This window comes from Carettochelys insculpta, chromosome 29 (genome assembly GCF_033958435.1).
Source record: "Carettochelys insculpta isolate YL-2023 chromosome 29, ASM3395843v1, whole genome shotgun sequence".
NCBI lineage: Eukaryota > Metazoa > Chordata > Testudines > Carettochelyidae > Carettochelys > Carettochelys insculpta.
In genome coordinates this window covers 14,209,143-14,235,935 of record NC_134165.1, presented here as the reverse complement: position 1 = coordinate 14,235,935, position 26,793 = coordinate 14,209,143, and the positions used below count along the sequence as shown (strand labels likewise).

The 26,793-nt window shown below is 57.9% G+C and overlaps 1 protein-coding gene across 1 annotated transcript in view; it reads left to right on the top strand.

The window, feature by feature from the left end:
* Window positions 1–357: 357 nt before the first annotated feature.
* The window catches only part of LRP1 (LDL receptor related protein 1), a 169,046-nt gene continuing 142,610 nt past the window's right edge, over window positions 358–26,793 (top strand). The window contains exon 1 of the mRNA XM_074980191.1: window positions 358–825. Within this exon, the coding sequence (XP_074836292.1) occupies window positions 723–825 (103 nt within the window). The 5' untranslated portion in view covers window positions 358–722. The remainder of the gene's footprint in view (window positions 826–26,793) is intronic.

Genomic DNA, 26,793 nt, shown 5'->3' with positions numbered 1-26,793 from the left:
GCACGGGCTGGGTGCTGTTGCAATGGGTGGGGAACCTGCAAGGGGGGCGGCCCCTCCTCTTGCCTGCAATGGGGAGGGGGGGTCTGGTTTGCATGCATCTGCGCCCCTCCCCCCCCCCGCGGCTCAGGGTTTTGCAAAAGCCGCCCCCCCCCTTCCACTTCCAGCCGGGAGCCAATGGGGGAGCAGCAGGCGCATGCGCCCTAGGTGGGTGCCGCGTAGCCCCCCCCTCAAACCCTGGGAGCCCATGACGTCAGGCAGGCAGAGGCGGCGCGAGCTCCATCAGGCGGCCGCCCCCCATTGCTGCACCAGCCGGGAGGGGCCGGAGCCGCTGCCTCTCGCCGGAGCCGGAGGGACCCCCCCACCTTCCCCCGCGCCCCGGCTCACTCCCCTGCCTGCACCCCGGCGAGCGGCCGGGCTCGCTGCAAGCGCCCTCCCGCGCCGGCAGCTCCTTGCACCGGGGGGCGGCCGCGGCCGCGGCCGGCTGCACATGCGACCCCCACCTCCCTGCACCGCCGCGTTGAGACCCCCCCCATCTCCCACGCACCCCCACCCCGCCTGGCCTCGCCGCTGCCGGCTGCGCTCCCCTCCCGGGCTGGGAGCAGGGGCGCCGTAATCCCGCCGCGGGGGGCGTCGGATTGTGGTGGCTGCAGGCCCCCCCCCGAGCCCCCAGGCAGAGGAGGTGCAGGAGGGAGCCCCCAGGGGAGCTGCGAGCCGCCCGGGCCATGCGGGCCCCCAGGGCGGAGGTGGTGGCGGCGGCGTCTCTGCTCGTCTCGCTGGGATTCCTGCACACGCTGGCCTGGATCGGGCCCATTTCTGCCCTGGAAGGTGAGTTTGCAGCCTGCAGAGCCCCCGCCCCCCCGACCACCGCCATCCTGGCTCCCCGCACCCCCCGGGGGCGGGGGATTGGGGGTTTTGCAGAGCCCGGGCTACCGCTTGCCAGCAGCGCCCGGCTGCCCTGCCCTGCCCTGCCTGCCTCCGGGGGCTGCCCAGGGCTGAGGCCGAGGGATTTGGCTGCAGTGTTTTACAGCTCTCAACGCCCCCCCCCCTTTTTTTTTTTGTAACAAAGCCCCAGAGTTCTCCTCCAGTTCTGGCTCCTCTCTTGGGGGGGTGCAAATCCGGGCTGTTGCATGTGCATCCCCCCCTCCCCGGCTGCGGTTTTCACCTGGCACAAAATACTGATTTCCACACACCCCCCCAGCCCCCTATTTCTCTTTCGCCCCTTGTGCTGGACCTTCACCTAGTACGGGCCGACTTCTGAAATTCTGAACTCGCAGGAAACTCCTGCTGCTTTCCTATGGCTGGGTGAGCGGAGATGCAGGCGTCTGGCTTTTGCACAGCTCCCCCCCCCCCGCCGCTCTGTATCTTGGAGGGGCTCTTCCCTGAAATTAGGCCTGAAGAAAACAGCTTCCACCTTGGAGAAGATGTGGCGAAGCTTCAAAATGTGCATGGAGGCTGTAGTTACCTTTCCTGAAAAAATGGAGGCCCCAGGGGATCTGGTCTGGAACCCAGGGCTGCGCTGGTGTTTGGATCTGGGGTGACCCCCTCGTGTGGGGTGCGCTGTTATTTCAGGGCTGTGGTTGCTCTGTGTTTCCTATACAACTGCGCTTCTTTCTGGTTTCTATAAACCCAGGCAGTGGTTGGCTGGCTTGGTCTCGGGTTGTTGTCTCCAGTGGGACTCGCAGCCTTTGGGGTTTTAGTCCAAGCCTTGTTTCTTTGCAGGTGGTGGAAAATGTGGCTCATCCCTTTTGGCCCTGTGCAGCTGCTCTGGGGAGGCCGGGGCAGTGGGGAGACAGAATCCACGAGATGCAATTAAAAACAAAAAGGGGGTCAGCTACCTTTATTTAATTGGCTCTTCTAAAGAGGCATTTACTGGCTCTGTTGCCCTGGGCTGAATATGATGGATCTTTGTGGCTCAGAAGAGAGTGCGGGGATCTACGTTCCATACAGCATCTGCAAAATCAATGCTATTCCCCCCAGATCCTCCACGCGACAGAGGCTGCAATGCACTGCCGGAGCATGACATGGCATATTACTAAAGGCAGCAAGGTAGAGAGGGACCATCCTGGTTTGTTAGTGGCTTTGATAAAAGCAGGACTTTCTTGCAGGGGGGGAACTAAGAACCGTCCGAAAAAAACCGGCTGCGGCCTTTGCAGGGCGACGGGGCCGCTGGCTTTGCTCTGCTGACATGGAACTTGGGCATGACGAAGCGTAGAATTGGGGAAGCATGCGCCTGTCATATTTAGCGTGAGTGGCAGAAGAGAAAAAAACACTCTGATCTCCAGGGAAATGTTCCTCCCGCCTCCCCTCCAGGCTTGTCTCCTGGAAAATCACTGCCTGGAAAGAATTTTTCACTTTTTGTTTTTTTTTCCTTCCTTAACCTCTTTACATCACTAATGATTTTTTGTCCTGAATCAAAGTTGCAGGTGTGGGGGGGGGGGGGGGCGCAAAGGGGGCTTGTGGCTGTTATCTCACCAGTAAACGCCTTCCTGCATAAAATCAATTGCGTCCTTCCATGTTGCGGAAGCCCTGAGTTCAAGTCTTGGAAGCTCAGATTCAGAAGTGGCTGAAATTCCATTTTGTGGCCTGTGAGCGTCCTGGCGACAGAGAAAGTATTTCCTGAGCGGATCACTGGTCCGTACCTTCTAGTCTATACGACTGACTTTTTTGCTCTTGTTTTAAGGAGGGCACTTCTCATTTTTGCTGCTCTATCCCGTCTGCGCCCTGGGTGCATTTGCAAATGCCCGTTGGCTCTGCTGGGCTTGCACAGGATGGTGGAAAATGGGGAAGGAGCGTGCAGCTGGGAAGCTTCCAGCTGCAGAGAGAAGCTGCTCGGAGCCATTATTTTGTAACGCATTAGATTTAATTTTAACACCCCCCCCCCGCTTTGTTTGCGTTTAAAAACACCCTTCTCTGCTAACTTTCCACTGTTCTTCTAGTGTCCCAGTCTCTAATGCACTAGCCACTAACCCCCTGTGGCTCTTTGGCCGCTTGAGTGTGGCTAGTTGGCTTGATTAATAAACATATTAGCAGAATAATGTGGCTAGTTCGCTGTCAGAGCTGGTTAGACGCCCTGTTCCAGCACAAGCTTCTCCCCAAAATAACATTGCCCATTGCTCTAGTGGGGAGAAAAGCTCGGGGTCTGTCTTGAAGGTTGGCCTCAGAAAATGCACACCGGGCGGTGTTACTCGATTTTCCCCCATCCGCTCCCCCCACCCCCGGCAGTGGGGCAGATGTAGCCTGTTAGGCAAGATGGACAGAGGAAGGGTTATCAGCCTGTGCTTTGCCAAAAGACACTAGGGCATAGGGGAGGAGGCAGTGGCTTGTTCAGGGTGGCCGAGTAGCTCGTAACAGAGCTGGGGACCAAACCTGTAGGTTTTGGATGCTTAATCCCAAGCCTCCCTCCGGAACAATTCAGCCCGATGGGATGGTACGGAAGTAAGTGCCGGAGGGAGTTTGCTCCTTTCCAGTCTCCAGCTCGGGGGCAGTGAGCGGAGTGTGCTGGGTAGGACCAGCTGTGTTTTGGGTGGCAGGAGCCTCTCCCAGCATGACGGAAACTGACCAACGTGAGAGACCATCAGTTTCCGGGGGTGGTCAGGGGGGGAGTTAGGGCTGCGTGAAAGGGGGTTTGTTATGCCTCGGAGCTGGGTGGCTCTGGTAAGGATTCAACCTGAGGTGCTTGCTGCAGAGGAGGCGGTGTGCAGGTGGCTGGGCCGTGAGGAAAGGGAATATAAGGGAGGTAAAAATTCTGGCCCTCTTAATAGTAACAACCAGCTCTTGGCTTGCTGCTCTTCTCTGAATTGCAGAGTGCCTTGCGAAAGAGGTCAGTCACCATACCCCCATTTTACAGATGGTGAAACTGAAGCACGGCAAGTTGAGGCGGCGGGCGTGGGAAGGCGAGCCGGAGACAGGACCCTCGCAATGTATTGAGGCACATCGGGGGCGGGGAGGGCAGCAAGGAACACAAGTTAGCAGCAGAACCGAGCAGCCCTGCTGCTCAGGCCTGTCGCTGCACTAACCACTAGGCCCCATTCCCATTTCTGGGCTGTGGCTGGAAGGTGGTCAGAGAGACTTTGCTCTCTTGCTTTAGCTGCTAACCCCCCCCCGCGCCTTTTCCAGACCTGTGACTGGAACCCAGGAGTCCTCATTCCCACATGCTCTGCCCTAACCACTCATCCTCATTCTGAGCCACAGATCCCAAGGAGCCCTGCCTTGCAGCCCGCCCCTCTCGGAGCTTCTAGGCTCCCCTCCCAGAGCTGCAAATGGAACCCAGGCTCCCTGGCCCCGGTGCTTTAACCCACAGGCCTCTCTTTTGATTTAAAAGAAAAGCTGCTCCCTTATGCCAGGAGTTTGTCTGGCTAAGGGTCCTGTTTGGCAGCTGATCCTCTGTCCTGGGCCGGACTTCTGTTCCAGGGCATGTGAGCAGGATAAAGTCCACGTGCTGGGAGAATGGATTTTTCCAGCCCTTCCAAACCCCTCCCCTCTAGTTTGTCATTGGAGTCCTTCCCCCACTGTCCCAAGAAGTCCGGGGCAGTTGGCATGCGTTGCCAGCCTGAGATCTGGGCTGTTCGTGCGACCCGTTGGTAGCGATCGGAAATAGCTGTGGTCAGAAATGGCCGGAGCCCCTGTGCATCCCTGCTCCTGCCGCCTTGGTGGTCTGCAGCATTTCGCCACTCCCCGGGCATGCTCCTTCAGGGCTGTGTGTTCACTGGGACGTGTGTTTGTGTGCCAGGCTGCAAGTGACACACCAAGAAGCGCCGCAGCCCCAGCATCTGGAATGGCTTTGGCAGGAAGAGTTTGGAGCTGGTCCATGTGTTCGGGCAGTTCTTTGGGCCAAGGCTCTGATGCGCTTGTACGGCTCCGAGCGCGGTGAGCGGGGCTGTGCCCTGACGCGCTGGCAGTCTGAACTGGGCAGAGGGAAGGCGTTATAAACACCCTCCAGAGAAGGAACTGAGTCAGAGGGAGATGAGGGCCTGGACACTTTCAGGTGTGGGTTGTGGGTTTGGTGGGTAGCAGTCTTGGGACTCCTGAAGGGGGTCTGATGTCCCAGCACCCGGCGCCCTTGGAAACCAGAGGGCAGGACAGGACTCAGGTGAGGGACCCAGGACATCTCCTGTGCGGTTAGTGGCGGTCAAATGCATTTCCCCGGCTTGCTGCTAGCCCCTTACAGCCTGGCTGGTGGTTTAATGCCTCATCCTCTCTCCAGTTGTGCTGATAGCCTGGGGATGGGGTCGCAGGCAGGGTTCCCGTTAAGGTTTTCCATCCAGGGGTAGAATAAATTTTATGTGCACCGAGGCATGTGCAGACGAGCACCGCCAGTAGAAACACAGGCTGCCGGCTGCGGGGGCTCTGCCGTTCAGCTGGGCGGCACCCAGATCTCTCCTGGGCGTCTGCCCTCATGCTCAGTTGTCCCTGGTTACAAGTAGATTCTGTTTATTCCAAGCCATCGGTTCCCCATGGGCCTTGGCTTGCAGCCGCCTGGGGCAGGGGTGTGGGAGCCTCTCGGGTCATTGGCTTGAAATCCTCCAGGTGGCTGCAGAGGTCTGCTACCCAGCAGGTGTTGCAGTTGTCTGCAGATCCAGTGTGCTTCACCCGCCGGGGATTTCTGGGTGGGGCGGAGGTGCACCAGCAGGGACAGCAGAATTTCTGGGAGGATTCACCTGGGAGGTCTGTTTTAAACAGCAGCTCTCCCCCATTTGCAGTATGGTGGGTCTTCTGTCAGGTGCCCTAATGAGATGTGTACGTGAACTAAACTCTGAGGTCTCAAGTCCTCTTCGGCGCGGAGGTGCTAGCCATCCGCTCCTCTCCCCATCTCCGGGTGGCTTTCAGGCCAGAAGGGCTCACTGGGCTCATGTGAGCTCACCTCCAGGCCGTAGAGTTTCGTTCTGGCAGCAGGAGGGAGAGGGAGATTTCCAGGTGACCGTATTCTCCACAGATCCTAGTTGGGGCTCGCGGCCAGGCTGCCCTGTAAGCTGCATGCTTGTGGGGTCACTTGAGAGTGTCGTATGCTGCTCAGCTGAGTGGAAAACACCCACCGCTGGGTTTTGTGTTTCTGTGGGTGGTGCACATTCAACAGGCCTCAGTGCGCTTAGAAAAATTATTCTGCACGTGGGTGGGAAAAAAATCCGCAAAAAGCCAGCTCAAGGCCCATGTGCTAGTGTGGTATGGGTGTAAGAGAGACAGCTCCTGCCCCGTGGGGCTTGCAACGGGAGACCCTCTCCTGGCGTGCTTCATGCGTGTAGCTCTGTGCCCATTCCTGCTCCAGTGCATGGGCCAGTGTTGGGGCTTTGTCCTGCCTGTGGGCCTTCGCTGCCTTGCCTGTGAGCTCAGGGGAGCAGTAGTTCAGGCAGTGGAGTCTGGTCTCTGGCACTTTTGGGGGGTGAAAACGCTGCTTCCTGGAAGGGGTTTGCATTTGGATTTTTTCCTAGATCTGGTAAGGGCACAGGGTGAGGGAGAGGAAGTTCCCAGGCTAATAACGTGACTTCTTTCCTCTTTTCTTCTCCCTTTCTTTCTTGCCATCTGCCTCCCCCTGCCCGGTTCCCTCCTTGGTGATTTTTTTTCTTTTGCCTCTTTTTATGCCTTTTCTAGGCTCTGCTGGAGTTTACCAACCAGGAAGTAAAAGGAATCTCTGGCTGGCCAGCCCCAGGTAACAGCCTTAGAGCAGTGGCCCCCAAACTGGAGGGTATCGCAGGGGGTCCTTGGGGAAAAAGGCAAAGATAAATAAAAACAATGAAATAAGTTTTAAATGAAATCTCTTCCAGTACAGGAGGGTCTCAACATTCAGGAGGGTCCCTGCCTGGAGCCCCGGGGAAGCCGTGGCTGCCGCCGGTCCCTGCCCGGAGCCTCTGGAAGTGGCGGCTCGCAAATACTTGAATTTACAAACCTTAGGTTAGTGACGGTTGAGACCCTACTGTACTCGACCTCCTTTGCACAAGGCAATGGTCTCAGTTCTGTAATCTTTCTTGGGTTCCTCTCTGCAGCCAGCTCGAGCCGTTTGCTGCCTGGCCCAGGCGGGTGGCCTCTTCCTTTGGGATATCCACCTGACTGCTTGCAACCGACGGCTGGGTGCTTTGGTGCGTTTTCTACCGTGTGGTGGTCCCAGCAGCACGAGTGTGGGGACGGGGTGACTTTCTCCAGCAGTGAGAGGTTCCCCGCCCATGCTGTGAATGTAGCGTGTCTGGATGGGGTTTGCCGCTGTCAGCTCTGTTCCCAGCACGGCCGCTTCCCTGCGGTGTGACCTTGGGCAACTTCCCTTCCCCTTTTGAGCCTCAGTTTCCCTTTCCAGCACAGGTGTCTGAGCCTGCGCACTCTTGGGCCTGCGCTGTGCCTGGCCCAATGGGGTCCTGTTCTGGGTTGCTGCCCTGTCCCATGACACTGATAACGGAGAGGACCCTCTGCAGAAGAGTCGAGGAACCGAGGAACGTGGGTTGGGCATATGGATCCCGTTGCATGTTTAGAATTAACTGCCCTGGGTGGCCCTGGAGCTGAAAGACTTAGAACTGGACTTAACCGTGTGAGCCGACTGTCCGCAGGCTGATCTGTGGTGGGTTGGGAGGAACGTTCCTGTAGGGGCAGGTTGTTCCATAAGTCCGTGGCAGCACCAGAGGCAGGACACCATAGTGGATGGAGCCCTGGGCTGGTTTCCCGTGGCGCTGCTCCTGGCCGACCTGGCTGGGCCCCGCCAGGGAGCTTCCGGGATTTCTGAAATTGTCATGAGCTGGCATCATGAGGGAAGTGCTTGGGGGCGTGCTGGCATTTGAAGCAGTGGGCGTGTGGTGGAGAACAGTCATACCAGGGGGTCCTTCTCACTCTTTCCGTGGAATACATTTTATGTGCTCCAAAGCATGTGTGGACGTGCACCACCAATAGAAAAGCACCAGGGAACAGCTTCAATGCAGCGCTGGTCCCAAAGCCAGAGCGGTCATGTGAACCCGGCTGGAAACAGAGTTTGAGCCTTTCTGACAAGCTGGCCCTTGTTTATGCCCCTCGGGGAAGGGGAGCTACAAATACCACCTCCCACCTGCCGTGGAGCTGGGATGTTCCAGGTGGCAGCAGCCGATTGTTTGCCGAGCTGCAGAATTAATTGCACAAGGGGAGCTGAAAGTCCAGGGCACCTGGTTGCCAAGCCTCTCCCCGGCCTTTAATGCACTGGCAGCTTTTTGGGGGTAGCAGAGCCCAGGTCCTTGGGTAAAAGCAAAAATCCCTGAGTCACAGTGGTGGAGCGTTTGCAAAATCAGCTGGATGCGAATCCTCTTCTTAAATTCCCTCTGGTGGGGCCCTGACACATTTTGCAAGTTGTGCTGTGGAAGCAAGACAGACTGTACCACTCGGCCCAGTCTTATTGCGAAAAACTCCTGAGAAGAGAATCGCTGAAGCATCTGAATGCTGCATGCCATGAACCTGGCCTCGCCGCCTTCCGGCTGCAATCTAATGAGAGTGCGAGAATTCCGGGTCACAAGTTCCCACGAAGCCTGCGCAGGGAGGGCCCGGAGGTGTGAATCCGTGATCTCTTAGGAAAGGAGGCGGGGGGAGAAGAGACCAGAGCCGGGCTCAGCAACCCAGATAGCAAGAGGAGCCTTTTTTTGTTTCAAATTCAGTAAAAATCTCAGTAATTCAAGTGCTGCAATGCATGTGAATAAGACTTTATTAATCATATGGTATCCAATCCCACAATGCACTGCACACATTAAAGTGGGAGTTACCCAATGTGCCAAGATCACACGTTGCTTGCTGTTCAGATGCGAGTTGTTCATTGTGGGGCTTTTAGACGTTGGTTGTTTATCGAAAATAATCAGGAGGGTTTGTTGGTTTTTAAACGTTGTGATTATAGTGAGCAGAGCCCCAAAGTTGTCCTTAAAGAGCCTCACGTGGCTCTGGCACTGTAGGTTGCCGACCCCTTGACTAGAGCAAACATGAGACGTGGAAATCAGCAGTTGTAATCCGCCGGGTTCCTGCGAGAAGGGCCTCTTTGTGATATAAGTGGGCTGGGACTCGGATCTGCGTTCAGGTGCTGCTGCTGCTGCTGCTACAGGTTCCCTGAGTGACTTTGCTTGCTCGGTGCCTCAGTTTCCCCCTTCATCATTTCTCAGTCATGTCTATTTAGCCCGTGAGCGTTTCAGGACAGGGGACTGTCTTTTGCAGTCTGTGCCGGTAGCTGCACCCCTCAGCCTTGATAGGGGTCTGGGTGCTGTTGTAACAGAAATAACAAATATTAGAAGTCAGAATTTTCAAAGCACCTGATCAGCTTAATAACCTTGAGACAAAACTTGCTGTTATGTTGAGCACCTGAGGTCACGTGGCAGGACAGAGATGGGAGGGGCCAGTCGCCAGTTCATGTACTCCTGGGTGTTACGTGCTGCTTTTTATATTGCAGTCAACTTAAAATCTCTCCCGCATCAGCTAGTGGCCTCTGACTTGTGTGGGGCTTTGATTAGCCCGAAGGGCAGGGAGCTGCCCTGTTTGTGTTGCATTCAGCCCGGAGCCTGTTGGGTTCCCGATGATACTGCATGAAGATCCTAGAAATCTGCACTTGGGGTTCGGGTTCTAGACTCCTGGGTTCTCCTCCTGCCTGTAAGGAGCTGTGGCACCTTTTCTCTGTGCCTCCCTAGAGAACGTGGGTTAATGCCCTCGGCTCCCTGCCCTTTGGGATGGATTTTTATTAAAGGCTTTGAGGATGAGACTCCCGAAGTGTTATTAACCTGGTGCAAAGGGCTATTGGTAACCAGGATGCAATTCACAAAGGGACAAATGTAGGCAGGGGATCAAGGAGGCTGTCCTGATCACGAAGCTGCGGGATTGTCTCTGGAGGGAATCCTCATCCCTTGGGGATGTTCCAGACCAGGCTGGACAAACACTGATGGGAACGACCCTGCGCTGGGGAGGCAGATGGGGCTAATCGACTCCTCTCTCCCATTCCTGCAGTTCTCTGGTGATAAACTGACCCCCAAGTAATCCCCTTGCTTCCATGCCATGCGCCGTCTCCGTCTGCTCTTGTTCTGGTCTCACAGCCTCAGCCCACCGCCGCTGATTCGAATGACATCCTGTTTATGTTAGTGTTTCCGGCTTCGCATTGAGCCGGGAGTATGGGAAGCGCTTTATATTCAGAGGGTCGGAAACAGGAGAAGGGACAGGAGCGGATGGATACAGCACTCTGTGAAATCACGAGTGTTAGCACTGGGATCAGTGTTGGACATGGAAGATGCTAGTGGTGCTAAGTGGCCGTAAAGTAACTTTTTGCACAAGTGATGTGCTCTCTAAGCTGGTGGTTACAGAGTGACTGTTTTCCAGGGGACTTGATCCAGAGAGGGGGATAAGTTGCTCTTGCAGACAGAAGGATGCTCAGGGTTGAGCGCTGCGGTGGAGCTCAGGAAAGCAGAGTTGCTTCTCCTGTGCCTCGTGCCTCAGTTTCCTCATCTGTGAAATTGAGAGTAATGCTCATGATCAGGGTTCCCTGTAAGCTGAGCGCTTGGGTGGCTGCCCAGGAGAGAGTCAGCTGCTGCCCAGCTGGTTAGCAGAGCACCCGCAGCTGGCAGCGTGTGTTTCTATCGGTGATGCGCATCTGTGCATGCCTGGGTGCATGGAACAAAATTTATTCCACCCATGGGTGGAAAAGAAAATTAGCAGGACCCCTGCTGCAGATCTCCTCTGTAAAGCACTTGGAGATCTCTGGGTGGAAAGAGCTGGGCTGTGTGTTGCCAGCTAGGTTTCTCTTTCCCATCTTAAACGGCTGCGGGGGAACATTTGCAAGTCCCCAGGGCAGCTGGGTGGGTTCTCTGGCAGTGGTTTGCAAACTTTGTGGACCCCCTACGATGTTTCAAATGGGGATGTGGAGCCCTTTGGCGATCCTTAGATGTCGTCAGCGGACAGTGTTCCCTCCCATCTTTCCCATCTTGGTGTGGAATAATTTTTTTGGTGCACGGAGAAGGTGGGAATGTGCACCACTGACAGAAACACAAGACCTAGCTCTGGGCGCTCTGCTGATCAGCTGGGCGCATTGGAATTTTCCTGGGTGGCTGACCAAGTGCTCAACTCAAAGGGAACCCTGTGGCCTCCCTGGCTGGGCCCCCTTCTCAGGCACCTCTGGGCAGCCAGCAGCCACTTCCTCCTCGAACCCGTGGGGAGACCTGGCAGCTGAGGCTCAGGGGCACACAAGGAGGCTGGGTTAGACCCAGGAGCAAAAAGGAGGTCTGAGCATCCTTCTTCATCTCTGCCTGGGCCAGAATCTCCCCGACCATCTGAAGAGTCTCTCCTCAATGGACGCTCGAGCCAGCAAAACATTTAAGGTGAGGTCTGCAGTTTTTGCCTGTCATGCACTGGGCTTGCACCATCGTTTGCACGAGGGCTGAATTTTCACTGGTGCAGGAGGAGGGCCAACTGCAGCCAGCCAGAGCCGGGGGCAGTTGGTGTTAGCGGTGGCATGAAAATGCAGCCCCGCCTCAGCAGGAGCGCGAGGCTGGGAGGTGCCTGCTGCACCCAGGTGCACAAGGGCCAACCCTGAGCTGTGTGTTTGCTTGGGCGCTGGCAAGGGGTGGGGCGGGGCAGGTGGAGTCCTGCTGCCCTGCCCTGGGCTGAGCTTTCCCCAGTGCAGTTAGTCGTTGACACGAGATCTCTCTCTCGGCTGCCTCCATACAAGGCCGCTTCCCTTTTCAGCTCAGCCCTTGGTGCAGCCAGGTCCCTTCTGCCCACCTGGCAGGGCAGTGGGAGCTGAGCACGCTCGATTGCTGCTGGGGCTCGGCCTCCGGGGCGGGCAATCCTGCAGCCAGCTGCTCCGCTGCCCTGGAGCCTCTGCAGCTTGGGGCAGGAAGTTCTCCCCTCACCAGACGCCTGCTGGGCTGACGAGGACACAGCTTGGGCGTCTCTGTGCTCGTGAGAGGGTTTGGTGCTTGGCTTGGCCAGCAGTGACCCCCACCAATGGGCTTGAGTCTCAGGGCCCCCCCTACTTCCTTTCCCAGTGCTTGGAGCTCCCAGCTCCACAGGGGGCCCTTCCCATTTCATTCACCGTGCTCTGAAAACTAGCTCGTACTGCAAAGCCCGGCGTGCAGAGTACATCAGAGATGTTAACAAGGCACACATCCAGGCTGGGGCTGCTTTGTCGCGTTGTTACTATGGTCTATTACAGCAGCCCCTGTTGAGAATGGGGACCTGTCCTGCAGGGCGCAGAGGAAGAGACGGTCCTTGCCCCACACGGGCAGAGCGGGAGGGGAAACTGAGGCACGGAGGGGAAACTGAGGCACAGTGGCTTGTGCCGCACCATCGGGATGGGAGACCTAGACCTGGTTTGTGCCCTGTTTAGCAATTGGTGTGGGAGGCAGCTACGTGGGAGAGGGTAGAACGGGGATGTAATTTTGGGAGCCGGCCATCTCTGTGGCGAAGTCCCTCAGGCTCACCAGTCCCTGTTGCTCTTGGTGGGTGAAGAAGATGCGCCATTGGGGGTCTCCTGGCCCGCAGATCCCTCGGTTGTGCTTGTGGACAGTGTCACGGGAGCTGATTGTCTCCCCCCGGCCCCTGAGGAGCACGAAAAGGCAGGTGGGCACCATGGAGGACAGGATGCACAAGGCTGGGTAAAAGGTTCCCCTGTGCGAGCCACTCGTGCCCAGCTCGGTGAGACAGGCGAGCAGGTGGCCCCCACCTCTGGTAAGGGCTTGGTTGTGCCCTGCTCGTCTGAGCCCATCTCTGCCAGCTGCTGCCTGGCTGGCCTCCGACCAGCTCCTGGTTCCGAGTCTGGCTGCACAGCAGAGGGCTGGGTAGGAGTGGAGAGGGCTGGGGCTTAGATCTGTAAAACTGACCTCTGGCATTTGGGCCTCAGGTGGGTAGAGCGGCGCAGCTACGTCTGAGTGGCAAGCCGGCCCGTAGCGGCGTCTGTACTACACTAGTGCTGCAGCGGCTCGGACCCCATCATGCTGAGCCTGGCATTATTTACGAGGCGCGTTCTGGTTTCTCCTTGCAGCTCCTGTCCTGGGTCAGGGCCCTCTCACGGCCAATATTCCCTCCAAGTTCCTCCACCCATCTGCGGAATAAATATAGTTCTGTGCACCAAGGTGTGTGCGGATGTGCACCATCGGGGAGACACTGCCGGCTGTGGGTGCGCTGCTGAGCAGCTGGGTGGCCCCTGATTCTCTCCTGGGTGGCCCAAGTGCTCAGCGTCCAGGGAACCAGACGCAAAACGAAAACACATGCTGGTGTCCCAGGACTTCAGACCTATTTGGTTTGCCACAGACTTAGCCCCTTAGCTGCGCCGTGCCTCAGTTTCCCCAGCTGTAATAGGAGAGGTAATCGCTCTGCTACAGGAGGGGGGCTGTGAGGATAAAGGCACTGCGGGGGAGAGGTTTGTTCACCTGCTGAATTGTGCAGGTCAGAGACCTCCAAAGAAGCACATCTCTTTGCAAATGACGACAGGGCCTCCCCTCCCCAAATCAGAGCGCGATGCAGCCCGAGCTCGTCACAGGTCCGTTTTTGCTGTTGGCTTCGCTTTGTTATTTATATTGCATGCGCCTTGGCAGCTCGCTCCGTGCAGGGCAAATACTTTGGGCGTCACAATTGAGCTAAAGCTCGAGTCTGGGTCGGTCCCCCCCTCCCCCGTGCCGCCTCTTTCAAAACACGCTCCCTGGGTTGGTTTCTACCGCTGCCTTCCTGGCTCCTATTCCACCGCATAAAGCGTCCTTCTCCCAGACGCTCGGCCGTTTCCTGGGCTAAATATAAATCGCAAGGCCCCGCTCTGCCGGAGAACCTGAACAGGCTGACGCCAGTCCCGCGAGCCCGTCGATTTGTGAGGGCTGCTACTCGCTCGTTCAGAATGTCGCGGTTCGCCAGCCTAAGGTCCTTTCTTTCAGTCAATTCCGCTTGGCTAGCGGCGAGCAGCCCTCCCTGTCATGCAAGACCCCATGAAAATCGGAAGAAAAGATGGCAGGGGAGGGGCCCCGGGGCAAGTGTTTTATTTTTGTGCCAGGTGCAGAGGTCAGGGATGTGGCTGGGGCAGGTGGGGAACCTCCTGCCTTTCAGGTGGCGTCTTTAATTGGATGAACTAACGAGCTGGCTAAAAGATGTCCCTTCCCCGCATCGGCAGGCCACCAGGACGATGGAAGGCACTTGACATGGATACGTACTGTTTCCCGTTTGTGCGGCGCTTGCCTGAACAAAGGAAGGGGGGGGTCGGTTGTGACACACCCAATGTGGCGCATCGTTAATTTGCAATAAAACACTCGTGCATTTGCCTGGGAAGCTGGCTGCCTTTTGCATTTGCTGCTCCGTTGGGAGCTGCCGCTGTGGCCTTTGCGAAGGGTCGGCGCCGTTCTGCCGCTTTCTCCAAAGCCTGCGCTGAACTCGGGGCTGGTTTTGGTTTTGGTGGCTTGCCAGGACAATGGGTTTCATGTAGCCTGAGCGCCGAAACCCTTCAGTCCAGTCCTTCCATCTATGCAGCAGAGGGCTTGCTGAACGCAGGCTGTGCGAGACGTCTGGACGCTCCTTGCCTAATGGATTTGAGTGACTGCTCGTTACTGTCTTTTTTTTGCTTTTTTTCCTAGCAAGCGAGGCTGGGCCAAGGCCAGACGTACCATTTTACCAGCTGACGAGCCCTCTTTCGTTAGTCTCTTTGGTTTCCCAGCTGTCGGCCCCTCGTCGTGCACAATTAGCTGCTGCTAACGAGGCTGCGTGAACGGCAGACCCAGTGGAGGCTAGGTTGGGATTTTTCGTAAGTGCCTAGTGGTTCCGAGGGCCTGCGGCTTCTTGGGGCGGGTTCTCCACCTTTGCAAACGGCTGTGCCCCGGAGGGTGTAACTTCGTCTGCCGCTCCCCTGCTCGTTGGCCTTCGAGCCAATGGGCTGTTGAAGTTGAGCTGATGACTCGGCAAGTGCTGCCTCTGGACAGGCGTGGAGGGGAAGGTGGCACCCAAGCCAGTGAGCTCCAGCACAGCTCTGCTGTCCAGAAATACCCTCCTGCGACTCTGGGGCTGGATTCTGAGACTGGGGGGGGCTCCCCGGGCAGGGAGCCAGGCTTCGCCGCGTGTGTGTATGTGTGTGCAGCACCTGGCGCGAGGGGGGGACGGGTCTGGTCTGTGACTCCTCCTGGCTGCTACAACACCCCTGCTCAGGACTCCACCTGCTGGGGTCTTGTGCTCCCTGTCTCTGCTGGTGCGTGTGGGCCTGTGCTTGGTTTGCCGCCTGGTGCGGGCGAGGACGGGCAGTGGGAGTCAATTAAAGCTGCGGGTGGAATTGCAACACAAACACCTAATCGCGGTGCCCGGCGCTGACCCTCTCTCTGCCTCTGGGTCTGTTGTGGCCGTTGATCCTGCGGGGCCTTGTGGTCGTCCCTGTGTGTAGCAAGGCACGTGCTGCCCTGGTCTTGTCTGGGCTCCCTGCCCTTGCTTGAGCGTGCACACTGCCCTGACAGCCTGGCTCTGAGAGAGCCGGTCTCACAGCAGGCCTAGCACTGCCAAAGGCTAGCCTTGGACGCCAGCTAGCGTTTTTGCTGCCAGTGGGTGGAATAAATTTTGTTACATGCACGAGGGTGTGCACGGATGCGCACCACCAGTGGAGACACACACTCCTGGCTGTGGCACTCAGCCAATCAGATGGGAAGCACCTGACTCTTTCCTGGGCAGCTGCCCAAGTGCTCAGATTACAGCGAAGAGACTTGGCTTTTGCGTGTTTGGGTTTTCATCCTTCTGGCTCATTTTCACTTACCTACCTGTCGTGATCCCACTTGGCCACGCCGGTGCACAAGCAGCGGGACTCGGGCTGGGAGGCCCCGTGCGTAAGTCGGTTCAGTGTCGTGTCTGTTGAGCTTATCCGGCGAAGCTCTACCTCCCAGTGCACAAAACCAGAGCTGCTTCTGCCCGAAGGGGCGGTTGGCTTCGTCGCCCAGCCTCAGCCCTCCCGCCTCGCAAAGGGCCATGCTTCTCGGCGCAGCTCCTTGCGGTTGGTTTCCAGGGCTGGCCGTGCTCCGGTTTTGTGCATGACTCTGCAGCTGAACTGAGAGCCCATATAGCCCCGTGTGTGCCGGAACAAGTGACATGAAACACCCAAGGCAGCAAGTCCCGGCGTCCCGGCCTGGTGCCAGAAATAGCCGCGTGGCCGGGCCCGCCGGTGGCGAAGCATGGGCTGCGAAAGCCGGCAGAGGGGCCAAGCGGGAGAGAGCTCTGGGAATTGCTATTTATAGTGCCAGCGCGAGGCCAAGTGTGAGACCCAGGGGCTTGCTCCCAGCGGGTTATTTGCTCGTTTTTATGGGACTGGCGGAGCCATAAGTGACTGGCAGCCACTGCCGGGAGCCGGCCCCGGGTGGTTGATCGCAGCACAGTCCTGCCCTGTGCTGCTCTGGTGCCAGCACCCATAAGGCTGCCCCCAGCCTGCGTTTCCCGCGTCTTGTCCCGGCTGAACGTGACCTCCCTGGTCCTTTCTCGTTTCCCCTGGGACTGCCAGAGCAAGGCAAAGAGGCGGTTCCCCCTGGCCCCACCTGCTCGCCGTTGGTTTCGGAGCCGAGGGATGTTTGGGAAAGGAAGCGGTCTGTTTCGAGTACTTCCTGAAGTGCCGACCTCTCGGCAGGGCCCCGGGTCGCAGATGGCTTCCGTCCCGGCAGGCAGGAAAAGGGGGGGGACCCCGGAGCTTTTCCTCATGAGCTTTTCCCGTCCCGACAGCTCCGTCCCTGCCAAGTTCTCTGAACTCGGACCCTAAAACTGAACCGGTTCCCAGGTGTGTTAGAGGCATCAGGTCGTGCGTCCTTTACTCGGCAGCACGGTCCAATGGGTAGATCACCAGCCCCGGCCATGAGCAGTCTGGGTTCAGTTTCCACTCTGCTGCAGATTTCCTGCATGAGCTTAGACCAGTCCTTTACTCTTCCCGTGTCGCAGTCCTCCATCTGCTGTACGGGGATGAGAGCGCTGCCCAGCCTGCCGTGCTTGCTAAGGGCTTCCGGCAAGTCGGGAGGGGAAAACTGGCTCTGGGGCCCAGGTGATTTAGGTGCTGAAATCTCTTGATAATGAGACTTAGGCACCAGGGTCATATGTGCACTGCTGGAAACTTTCCCTTTGCAAAAACCCGAAACCAACCCCTGGGGGACGCGGGGAGACAGCTGGCTGCTCTTTCGGCTCAGCCTGCCCTGCCCTGCCCAAGGCTCAGAGTTGACTGGGACGGGAGCTGTAGCTGTGCAGTGCCAGGAACGCCAGAGATCTCACTTCGAGCGCTGCCAAATGCGTTCCAGGGCAGCGGCCTGGTGCCTCTCTGGAGTCCGTCCGGGCGGTTTCTGGCCCGTCCTGATCGATTCCCTCTGGTGCCTCCTTTTGGCTCCCTGGTGTTTTCTCGGAACAGATCGGGGAAGCGGGAGACCGGCCCAGGAGTCCAGACAGACTCGGCTTTCTGCTGCGTCGCTGCTGTGATGCTGTCACTAATACAGGCCGTTCCCTCGCCTCCGTCCCACCAGCCCTCGGTTTGCAGGCACGTTTCGTCTGCCGAATCTCCCTCCTCCGAAACGTGCAAAGGCCCCAGTCTGGGAACAGGCTACCTGGCTCTTCCCGACAGGCGGTTTTGTGGCTGGCCGGCGGAAATGCACTGGTACAAGTGCCAAGACTAGTAGGGTAATGTCTGACTTTGTGCTGCAGACCAGACATAACTGCACCAGGTCCCTCTTTAATCATTTCTCCCAGTTACAGACAGCTGGGACGTTCCCTCCTGCCAAAGGGGGTGGGATTTGTTTTAAAAAGTTTTTAAAATGGGTTGGTCAGAGCAGAACATTAAACTTCTTGTTTCTGCTTCGCCCTGCTGGCGGAGGGCCGCTTGTCTGGACTGGTCACCCTCGGCTGCTGCTGCGTGGGAACGGGCTGGGAGCGGAACGCTGTAAATAGCCCAGTGGAGCTGTGTCCAGGGACACGCACGCCGCAGATGGGCTGGCATGGACGAGGCGTTCCCCAAACAGGCTGCGGAGTGTCTGCTTGGACCCAGCCAGGCTGTCTTGGCCGTTGGATGGCTGCTTGGTCTGCGTGGGAGACTCTAGTGTAGAGCTGCTCCACGGCGATGGAAGCGCTACATTTTTTTTCCACCCATAGGTGGAATAAATTTTTACGTGCACCCAGGTGTGCCCTGATGTGCACCACCGGAAGAAGCACAGTGCCGCCGCCTGTGGGTGTTCAGCTGCCGTGCACGCAGCTTACAGCGAACGCTGTTCTGAGGCTCCAGTGAGGTCAGGCCCTGTTGCTCCGGGCCCAGCGGGAGAGGCAGCTCCCGCCCGAAGAGCGTGCAGGAGGCTCAGCAGAGAGCTCCAGGAGGAAAGTGGTCCTGGGGTCCGTACGCTGCAACGCAAGCCCTGGATTCCGAGCCTGCTGGTTGGCAGGCGCCGGGCTCGTTAAGCTAGGGCTGCACCGTCCGCTCTCGTTCCTTAGGTGGTGTTGACCGTGGGTCCCAGGCTGGGGCACTTGTGTCTCCGCCGCATTATGTGGGGCCCAGTCCTAACCACACCCCGGACTCCCTCGCGTCCAGCCATGACGCGGCTGCTCTGGCCCTTTGCTCCTGGTGCCGTGTGGGAACCTGGACTCTCCCGGGAGGTCAGCTGGTGGGACTGTGGGATGCGTTTGGCAGGCTCCGAGATCCTGAGTCTGGGGGCTGCGTGCACACTGGAAGTGAATGGGGGGCGCAGCTGGACCCTGGTTCTGAGCCCTGGGGTTGGCGCCGTTTGCGTGTTTACAGACTAACTCGGCCACCTCCCACATACGTATCTAGCTCTTTTGTGGACTCTGCTGAGGCCTGGTCTTCACCGCGTGCCCCAGCGAGGAGTTCCACCGGTTGACTGTGAGTTGAATGAAGAAGTATTTCCTTTGGTGTGTTTTAAACCGGCTTCCCAACCCTTTCATTGGGCGGCTCCTAGTTCCTGTGTTACTTTCTCCACACCAGTCCTGATTTCATAGACCTCTGTCACACACCCCAGTCTCCTCTCTGCTGAGCAGAGACGTCCTGGTCGCGGTTTTGACTGCGGCCGTGTGTTGTGTGGAAGTTTTCGGAGAGCCCTCCGCAATATCGCCAAGATCTCTCCACAGTGGTAAGAGCGAGGGCCCGGGCTGAACTATTCTGGTTCTCCCGCTGCCCCCAGAAGGACCCCACCATGTGCAGAACTCCAGTTTGGCTCAGCTCAGTGCAGACTTGTACCCAGGGGTTGCCCCCCCGCTTGATGTTTTAGCAGCAGTGAGAAGGCAGTAACCTGCACAGGGCTCTGTAGCATGGAGGCAAACACTTGAGTGCCTGTCTCCTGGGCTAACTTTGCAATGGGCAGATGGGGAAACTGAGGCACGGAGCAGTGACTCTGGGACGTAGTCCAGATTCCAGGCCTGTGTCTTGACCTTCCTTCTGCAGTTGCTGGCCGATGCTGCTCTCTGAGACGGGCGCCGTTCAACAGGGATAAGCCTTGTGCATTTAACAGCGTGCCTGGCTTTGGGCTGGTCTGCATGGGGGCGCTCACCGTGTTAATCCAGGTTAACCGGCGACATGAGTCTGAAGTGAGCTGTCTAAACAGGCTTAAACCAGGGGAGGACGCTCTCCCTCGGCGCACCAGCGGCCTGTGCCCCAGGATCCCAGCACCGAGGGCAAACTTGAGCGTGGTTGCAGGCGCGGACCGGAAGCAGTCGAGGCGCAGGCTGGGAGAGGGCTCCCTGGCTGTCCCGTTAGCCTGGTGGAGGTCGACCGGTGCTGCTGGAGGTCCGCCGTGCTCAGAAGAGTTCAGCATGGAGCTGTGCTTTGCAGCAAACAGTCACTAGCCTCTGGCCGTGGGGTTTTTCCTCCAATGGGAAGTTCAACACGTTCTGAGCCTGCACCTCTTGCTGGGCCTTGCTCTGTCCCTCTGGGCGCTCGCCCTGGGGCTTGTACGGTGCCCCTGTGTGCCAGGCCCCAGCGGGCGGGGGAGCAGCGTTATGTCTCTGTGGCAGATCCTGGGAAGACCGAGACAGAGAGGAGGACGAGTCACTGGGTGCATTCCCCAGCAGCCTCGCTCGCTCTTTGTGTTGGGGATAGAGAGCCGCAGCCCCGGGGGGGGGGAGATTTTACATGTGTGCTGATAGGAGGGTTCATGGCAGCTGCTGCCGGCCTGGTGTGTAGGGAACAGGTGGGGCGCCAGGTTCTGTTCCCAGCCATGCAGGTGACCCTGGGTGACTCCCATCACCTCCCCGTGCCTCAGTTTCCTCTACCTTTCCTGGTCTCTCTAGAAAGCAAGTTCTGGGAGCCGGGGCCATCTCTGGCTGGGTGTCTGTGCCGCGCCTGGTACAGCGGGGGATCCTGTCTCAGCTGGGCCCCCGAGATGCATGCTGGCGTGTTCTACCTAGCAGTGTGCTGCCCGGGTTAGTACCGAGTCTGCTCAGGCACTGGCTTTCAGTGCCGTGGGCCCAGCTGCCCTCCTGGAACCCTTTCAAACCAACCTCCTTTTCCTGCAGACTCTGGGTCTGCCAAGGGCTGGGGACCCTGACGCCGTACTGGGGGAGAGGACGTGGGCTCTGGTCTTTGCCACCGATTCCCGAACAAATCATCTGGGGCCAGATATTTCAGGGCGCTGATGTGCCGAACCCTACAAACACTGCATCCGTGGACTTGGGAGATGTTTTCCCTTGCTTTCCTTTGCCCGAATCCTGCCTCTCCGTTTTTTTAGGCCACGCGTGGTTTGCTTGTTGGGCCTCCCACCAGAGCTGGGCACATTTCAGCGACGCTCTCTCCAAATCCCCTCTCGCAGTGGCGAAAGGTGCTGGAGTGTTTTTTAACTCTGCGCAACCCAAGGGTGCTTGGAGGTTTCCATGGACACACGAACATCTGGCGCTGTAATAGTGCCAGAGGTGATGCATCCCTGTTGACACGGGTGAGGGGGTCGAATTGGAAGCGTTCTGGGGGGCAAACGCAGCTGCCCCACGTCTTGCCTCTGGATCCAGAGCAGAGAGTTGTAAAGGGGGTGGAAAACAGAAATCGAGGAGGGGCAGCAGTGGCGTGGTGACCCCGTATCCTTCCCCCAGCGCCTCGCCTCTGGCTGGCATGAACGTAAATTTGGCTGCTCAGCCGCACGCTGGAGGGCTTAAGCCAAGGTGGAGTTGAAAGAAGCTGGTGGAGGGCACCGCAGGGGGCTCATCCGCACGGGCACCTGGAGGCTGGAGAGGAGAGCGGGCTCTGCTTGGGTTGGGATCCTCGGGTGAGCTGTCCTCTTTAGCCACAGCAGGACGGCAGTGGCTGGTGGGGGCCGGGGGCAAAGGCGAGGCAGAAGCCTGGTCTCTTGGAGCAGAAAACAAGCCTGTGTCCCCGACGTGCTGGAAAGGGAAGGGGGGTTCCCCAGGTGGGGAAGAGGATGGATCCTAGTGCAGCGGGTTTCAACCCGTGTGCGGCAAGAGGTGTCTGTGTGCTGCGGAAACGTCACCCGTTTCTCCTCCCCCAGCTCTGGAGCTGCTGCTGTAGTACAGACCAGACGGCCTCCAGCAACCGGCTGATGGCCAGCGTGTGCGAGCGTCCCCCCCGGACTCTGTGGGAGCCCAGCGCAGAGATCGGGGGGCTGCGGTTTTGTCGTGCTGGTTCCATGCATAGAGGGTGCGTACGCAGCCGGACATGCCCCCTGCTGGAATGGGTACCCCAGAGAAAAGGGGGCGAACCACTCCTCAGCCTACCCTTTGGCTTTCCGCCCCAGGCTGGAGCAGGCCCAGCTAGTCCTTTTCCAAAACCAGATGAACTCGGGGCGCTGTATGTAACGTTTTGGGGCTCCCCTGTTGGCCCTCCCAGCCACCGAGTTCCCACCCTGCTTGGGAAGGGCTGGGGCTTGTGGGAGGCACCTGGAGGTGTCCGAAAGGCTCATCTCTGATCTCCAAGCTCCCATTAGCTGCTCGCTCTCTTAAAGGAGCCAGGCGGAGCCACTCGCCTGACACCGGAGGCAGCAGGTGTGGTTATGCCTTAGAGCTGGTCTTTCTGTGCTGGGTGCCCAGGACCAGACATGATCCGGGGAACCTGCTGCTGCTCTTAGTGGCTTTGCCAGCCCACACCCTCCCGGGGGAAGCCGAAGTTCTCTTGTGTTTTGCTGTGCGATCCATCGCTCGTTTCAATTTTGTTGCCTCTCCGACTTCTGGTTCTGCGGGTTTGCCTCCGTGAAAGGGGTGTTGGTCTGAGCCCTGATCTGGCGCCTGGTCGAGGTGGGCCGTGTCATTCGTCCCCCTTTTAAAACGAGGAGGCACGGAGCAGGGCGGCGACTGGCTGGGAGCGACCCCCATCAGCAGAGCTCAGGATCGGACCCAGTTCTCTGGGGCCCCGGTCTGGAGCTCTGCCCCCTAGAAACGCCGTCGGGCTAATTTCAGAGAAGCGGGTGAGGTCCCAGCCCTGTGTGACCAGTGGAGCTGTTCCATGAGGGCTCAGTCAGCCCCCTGCAGTAACCCCCTTGCCCTGGATCGCGAGAGCCTTGTGAGCAAGCCCCTCTCGGAGCCTGCATGGCAGGTGCAAGAGGTGAGTAGCAGGTTGCTGGGGCTGAGCCCTGGCAGAGAGCGTCCCGCCGGCTGCCGCTCCTCTTCCAAGCCAGAAATCTGGATTCCCCCTCCTGGGGAGCTGTGGGGAGAGAAGAGGGTTTTTCTGCAGCGTTCCAGCCTCTCTCCACCCGAGGATGTTACGGAGCAACTCTTCCCCGAGATTCTGCCCCGTCCAGCTGCCGGCGCGAGCCAGTCGCTGGCCACGGCTCTCTGTGCAGGCTGCCGCATCCTTCCGGTTTTCACTGCCCGGTGGCTCAGCCTGGCTGATGGGCTGGCCCCAGGAGGAGGTGCTGCGTCTCCTTCCAGGTCAGTGCTGCGGGCAGGGGGGGCGCTGGCTGAGGATCCGTCGAGCAACGTAACTCTTGGCTACGTGGGGGTGCAGGTGCTTTTTCCGGGTTAATTTTTCTGAGCCCAATAATTATTCCAGGCTGGAGTCGAGTGTGCGTCCGGCAGCCGGGCGCGGTCGCTCTTCCAGTCGGTTTCCTTGTGGACAAACTCAAGCCAGCAAGACGGTTTGAGATCGCTAATGGCGCAGGTGTCTGCTGGCCTAATGCCCGTCCTCTAAGCTGTTTGGCTTATCAGTGTCCTTCCAGGGTGGGGTAATTTCATGTCCACACCCAGCCGCTCCCCAGAGAAAGGTTCTCTCCCTGTGGCACTGCTGGCGTAGTGCTCCGATTGTTCGTCCTCGTCCTGCAGGGTGACTCAGCCCTCCAGATGAAATGCCTATTAATCCTGAATGTAGAATTGCTTTATTGCACAAAGCAGGCTGCTCTCTGGAGGAGCCTGAGCCACTCGGCTGCTGCTGCGAGCCGTAAATAACAGCCTCCCAGCGCAGCCCAGCCCAGCCGGGCAGAGGTTTAACTGCTGATGTGATAAACGCAGTTGTCTATCGCAGCAATGAAAAGCCCTGCAGGCCTGTCAGAGCAGGGCTGAGACACGGCACGCCGCGCTGGCCAGCTTGGCCGGGTCCTTGGAGCTTGGCTGCGGTTTTATGGCAGCAATACACAGCACTGGCGGGGGGGACCCTCTCTCGGACGCAGTTGGGACCCTGTGGTTTTAATGCTGGTGTTAAATGATGGGGCAGCTGGCTTGGGAGAAGTGGTACCAGCAGCAGCTTGGCAATTTCCTGCTTCTCGATCCACCTTTGGTGGTTGAGTTTTAGGTCTGTTTTGTGCCTCAGTTTCCTCCTCCCCTCCATCTGCTTGGATTGTGAACTCAGAAAGAAACCTGGTAAAACTCCCGAGGGGAGAAACATGCGCCACTGAGTCTGCGTCTAGCATTAACCAAAGAGGCTTGTTCCTTTCAGCCCTGAGCTGGGATGGTTCTTTGTTTGGCCTTTCGAAGGATTAAAGCGGTGGTTGTGTTTAAAAACCAGCAGAGTCCCGTAGCACCTTCAAGACCCACAGATTTATTTAGGCATCAGTTTTCATGGGCAAAACCCCTGCAACCCACGAAACTGACTTGCGTTACTTAAACCCAGGTCATTCACACGTCTCCTCCACTTCACTCTGTCTTGGGACAAAACCTCTCCAGCTGGTGCCCCAGTTGGCCTTCAGTCTCCGTAGACCTTCTCCACGTTGTGCGAGGTCTTCCTCTTTTGCGTTTTCCTGGCGGGTTCCATGGGAGAGCTTGACGGACGATGCTGGGGAATGGTTTTTGGAGAGGGGGGCCTGGCTGTCCGTCCCCACTTTCTTCTCTCGACATGAACCTCAGGTGGTTCTTGTCCTGCTCTGTTCCAGAGCTCCTGGTTTGTGACCAACTCTTGCCATTGGATGCGAAGGGTGGACCCCAGGCATCTGTCAGTGAATGTCTGTAGCTTGTCGCTGAGAGAGATGTTGGTACGCTGGATCTCGCAGTCACACGAGAGGACACTCTTCACCCACGTTTTGAAGAACTGCTGAATTGTCCTGCCCATAGGGAACCTGTGAAAACTAATGTCCAAGTACATCTTGGCGGGGTAGCCCTGTCTGTCTGCAGCCTCACCTGAATAAATAAATAAAAACTAAGCAGTCCTGTCACACCTTCAAGACCAACAATTTTATTTATTGGGTAACGAGCTTTTGTGGGTTATTCTTACCCATGAAAGCTCTTACCCAATAAATAAAATTGCTGGGCTTGAAGGTGCTACAGGACGGATTGGTTTCTTTTTTGCCAAATAAATCCATGAACCTTTAAGGTGGCAGAAGACTCCTCGTTGTCCTTGGCAGTTACAGCCAGACAGGGCTGCCCCTCAGACTGACTTTTAAGCAGTTTTATAGCTTGTGCAATTGGAAATACCGATAGCAAAATTGGGGATGTCACAACGGGGTGGGGGGGAGGCTAATTATTTAGGGACCTCGCACCCTGAGATTCAAGCTTGATAACCGTCCAGCACCCGAGAGGCAAAATAGATTTCCTGAAAGTAAACCTCCATGAGGTTGCAGCTCCGGTTTTCTCCCTCTGCCGGCCCGTGAATTCTGTCAGCTTGCGTGGTTCAGTGCGATGTGCAATGACTGCGGTGGGCCGGTTAAGAGCCAACCCCCTCCGGCCCTAGGCGCGGAGCTGGGCTAAGCGGGCTCCGGGGGGGAGCTGTCAGTGTGAATTGTTTTTGTTGTAAAGGCCTTGCTCTCTCTTGCAAAGAGCGCCTTCCGGTCCCTCTGCCAGGAATGCCAATGAGGGCTCGGGCCGAACGTTGGGCCGTCTGAGCCGGGGGAGGAGAGCCAAGACCTTTCTTCCTCTCCGGCGTGAAAGGGAGCCAGCGGCAGCGAGGTCTGAATGCGGCATTATCCCGGTGCGAGTTCAGGGAGGGGGGCGGTAGACCTGGAGGCTGGAGTGCACGCCGGCCCCGATCCGGGGAGGCACATGCCCGTGTATTTTCCCACCCCTGGCCTCTGCAACCTGACACCTGTGAGCAGATTTCGAATGGCGCCTCCCTCCCCGTGGGTCAGTTGCATTTTCCTGCCCAGTCCTGGCTGTGTGGGGGATGGCCCATGCAGGCCGGGTGTACCCTGGGGAGCTGTTCCCATGTTACTGACCAGGCGCACAAAGCGATATTGCCCTTTGCATGGGGGAGAGATGGCTGGTCCCCTGGAGGTCACTGTGACAGAGGACTCTAGTACTGGGGCCAGCATTCCTGCTCTCGTTTGTTCCATCCATGTGCCGAATAAATTTTGTGAGGTGCACCGAGGCCTGTGTGGATGACCACCACCAATTGGAACACCTCCTGCCAGCTGGGCACGCTCTGACAGTCGGCTGGGCAGCACTTGAGTCTCTCGGGGGGGGGATACCCAAGCACCCAGCTTACAGGGAACACTGACCGGGGCCTTGCATCATCTTTTTCATGCAGGGATCTCAAAGTGAAGCCCAGGTGTCCTGATTCACAGTACCCTTTGCTTGTGTCCCTGGCTGGGGCGAGAACTGGGGTCCCTTGCTCCCCTTTCCCTCCTCTGTGCGCTCACGGGAGGGGAGAGGAGAGACAAGGTGGCTTGCAGGATATCGATGTATCTTCTTCTCTTAGCCAGCAAACGAGTCCAACTGCTGCTAACTTACCGAGTGCCTTCCGTGACAGCGGAAGAGCCGGGGACCTTTTATAATTTAAATTGCATTGGGAAGCCAACCCGTTTGCAGCTTTCTGATACCGTTATTTGTTCTGTTTGTTTCCATCCCTGGCAGGGGACCTTTCATTCATCCCACGCGTCAGCCCTTGGGCTAGGGGAGACCCACAGGAGTGGAAACATCCCTCCCCAGCACCTGGCTTTAAAATGCCAGGCTGGCTTCTCTGCCCCACGAGAGATTTTTGGGTGCAGTCGTTGTGCAGATGGGTGCAGCCTAGAAGCTCCCACCTAGTTTGCTCCCTGGCTTTTGCTGGGTGCTGCGGAGATGTGGTGAGAGCCAGTCCCTGCCCCGCCGCGCTCATGGTCTGAACAGGCAAAGGGCGGGAGGGGAGAAAGGTGCAGAGAGGGTGCGGCATGCGCCGGGTCGCAAGCCATGGGGTGGGAGAGCCGTCTCCTGGCTCCCAGCCCAGTGCCTTCTCCATGGGCACCCACGAACACCCACAGCGAGTGTAGCCGGTTGGACCTCGGGGGTGAAAGGAGGAACCAGAGGCCTGATTCCTGGGAGGGATGTGGGGTTCAGTGGTCGTGGGGGGAGTGGGAGATAGCACTTCTGGATTCAGACCCTGGCTTGGGGAGTGGGGGTCTGGCTGGAGCTGGAGGTCAGGACTCCTGGGTCCCATTTATCAGGGGGTAGCTGTGTTACTCTGTATCTCAGAAGCAGGGCGAAGTCCTGGGGCACCTTACAGGTGAACAGACTTTTTGGAGCATCAGCTTTCGTGGGCAGAGACCCATGTCATCCACAGAGCTATAAAAGCAT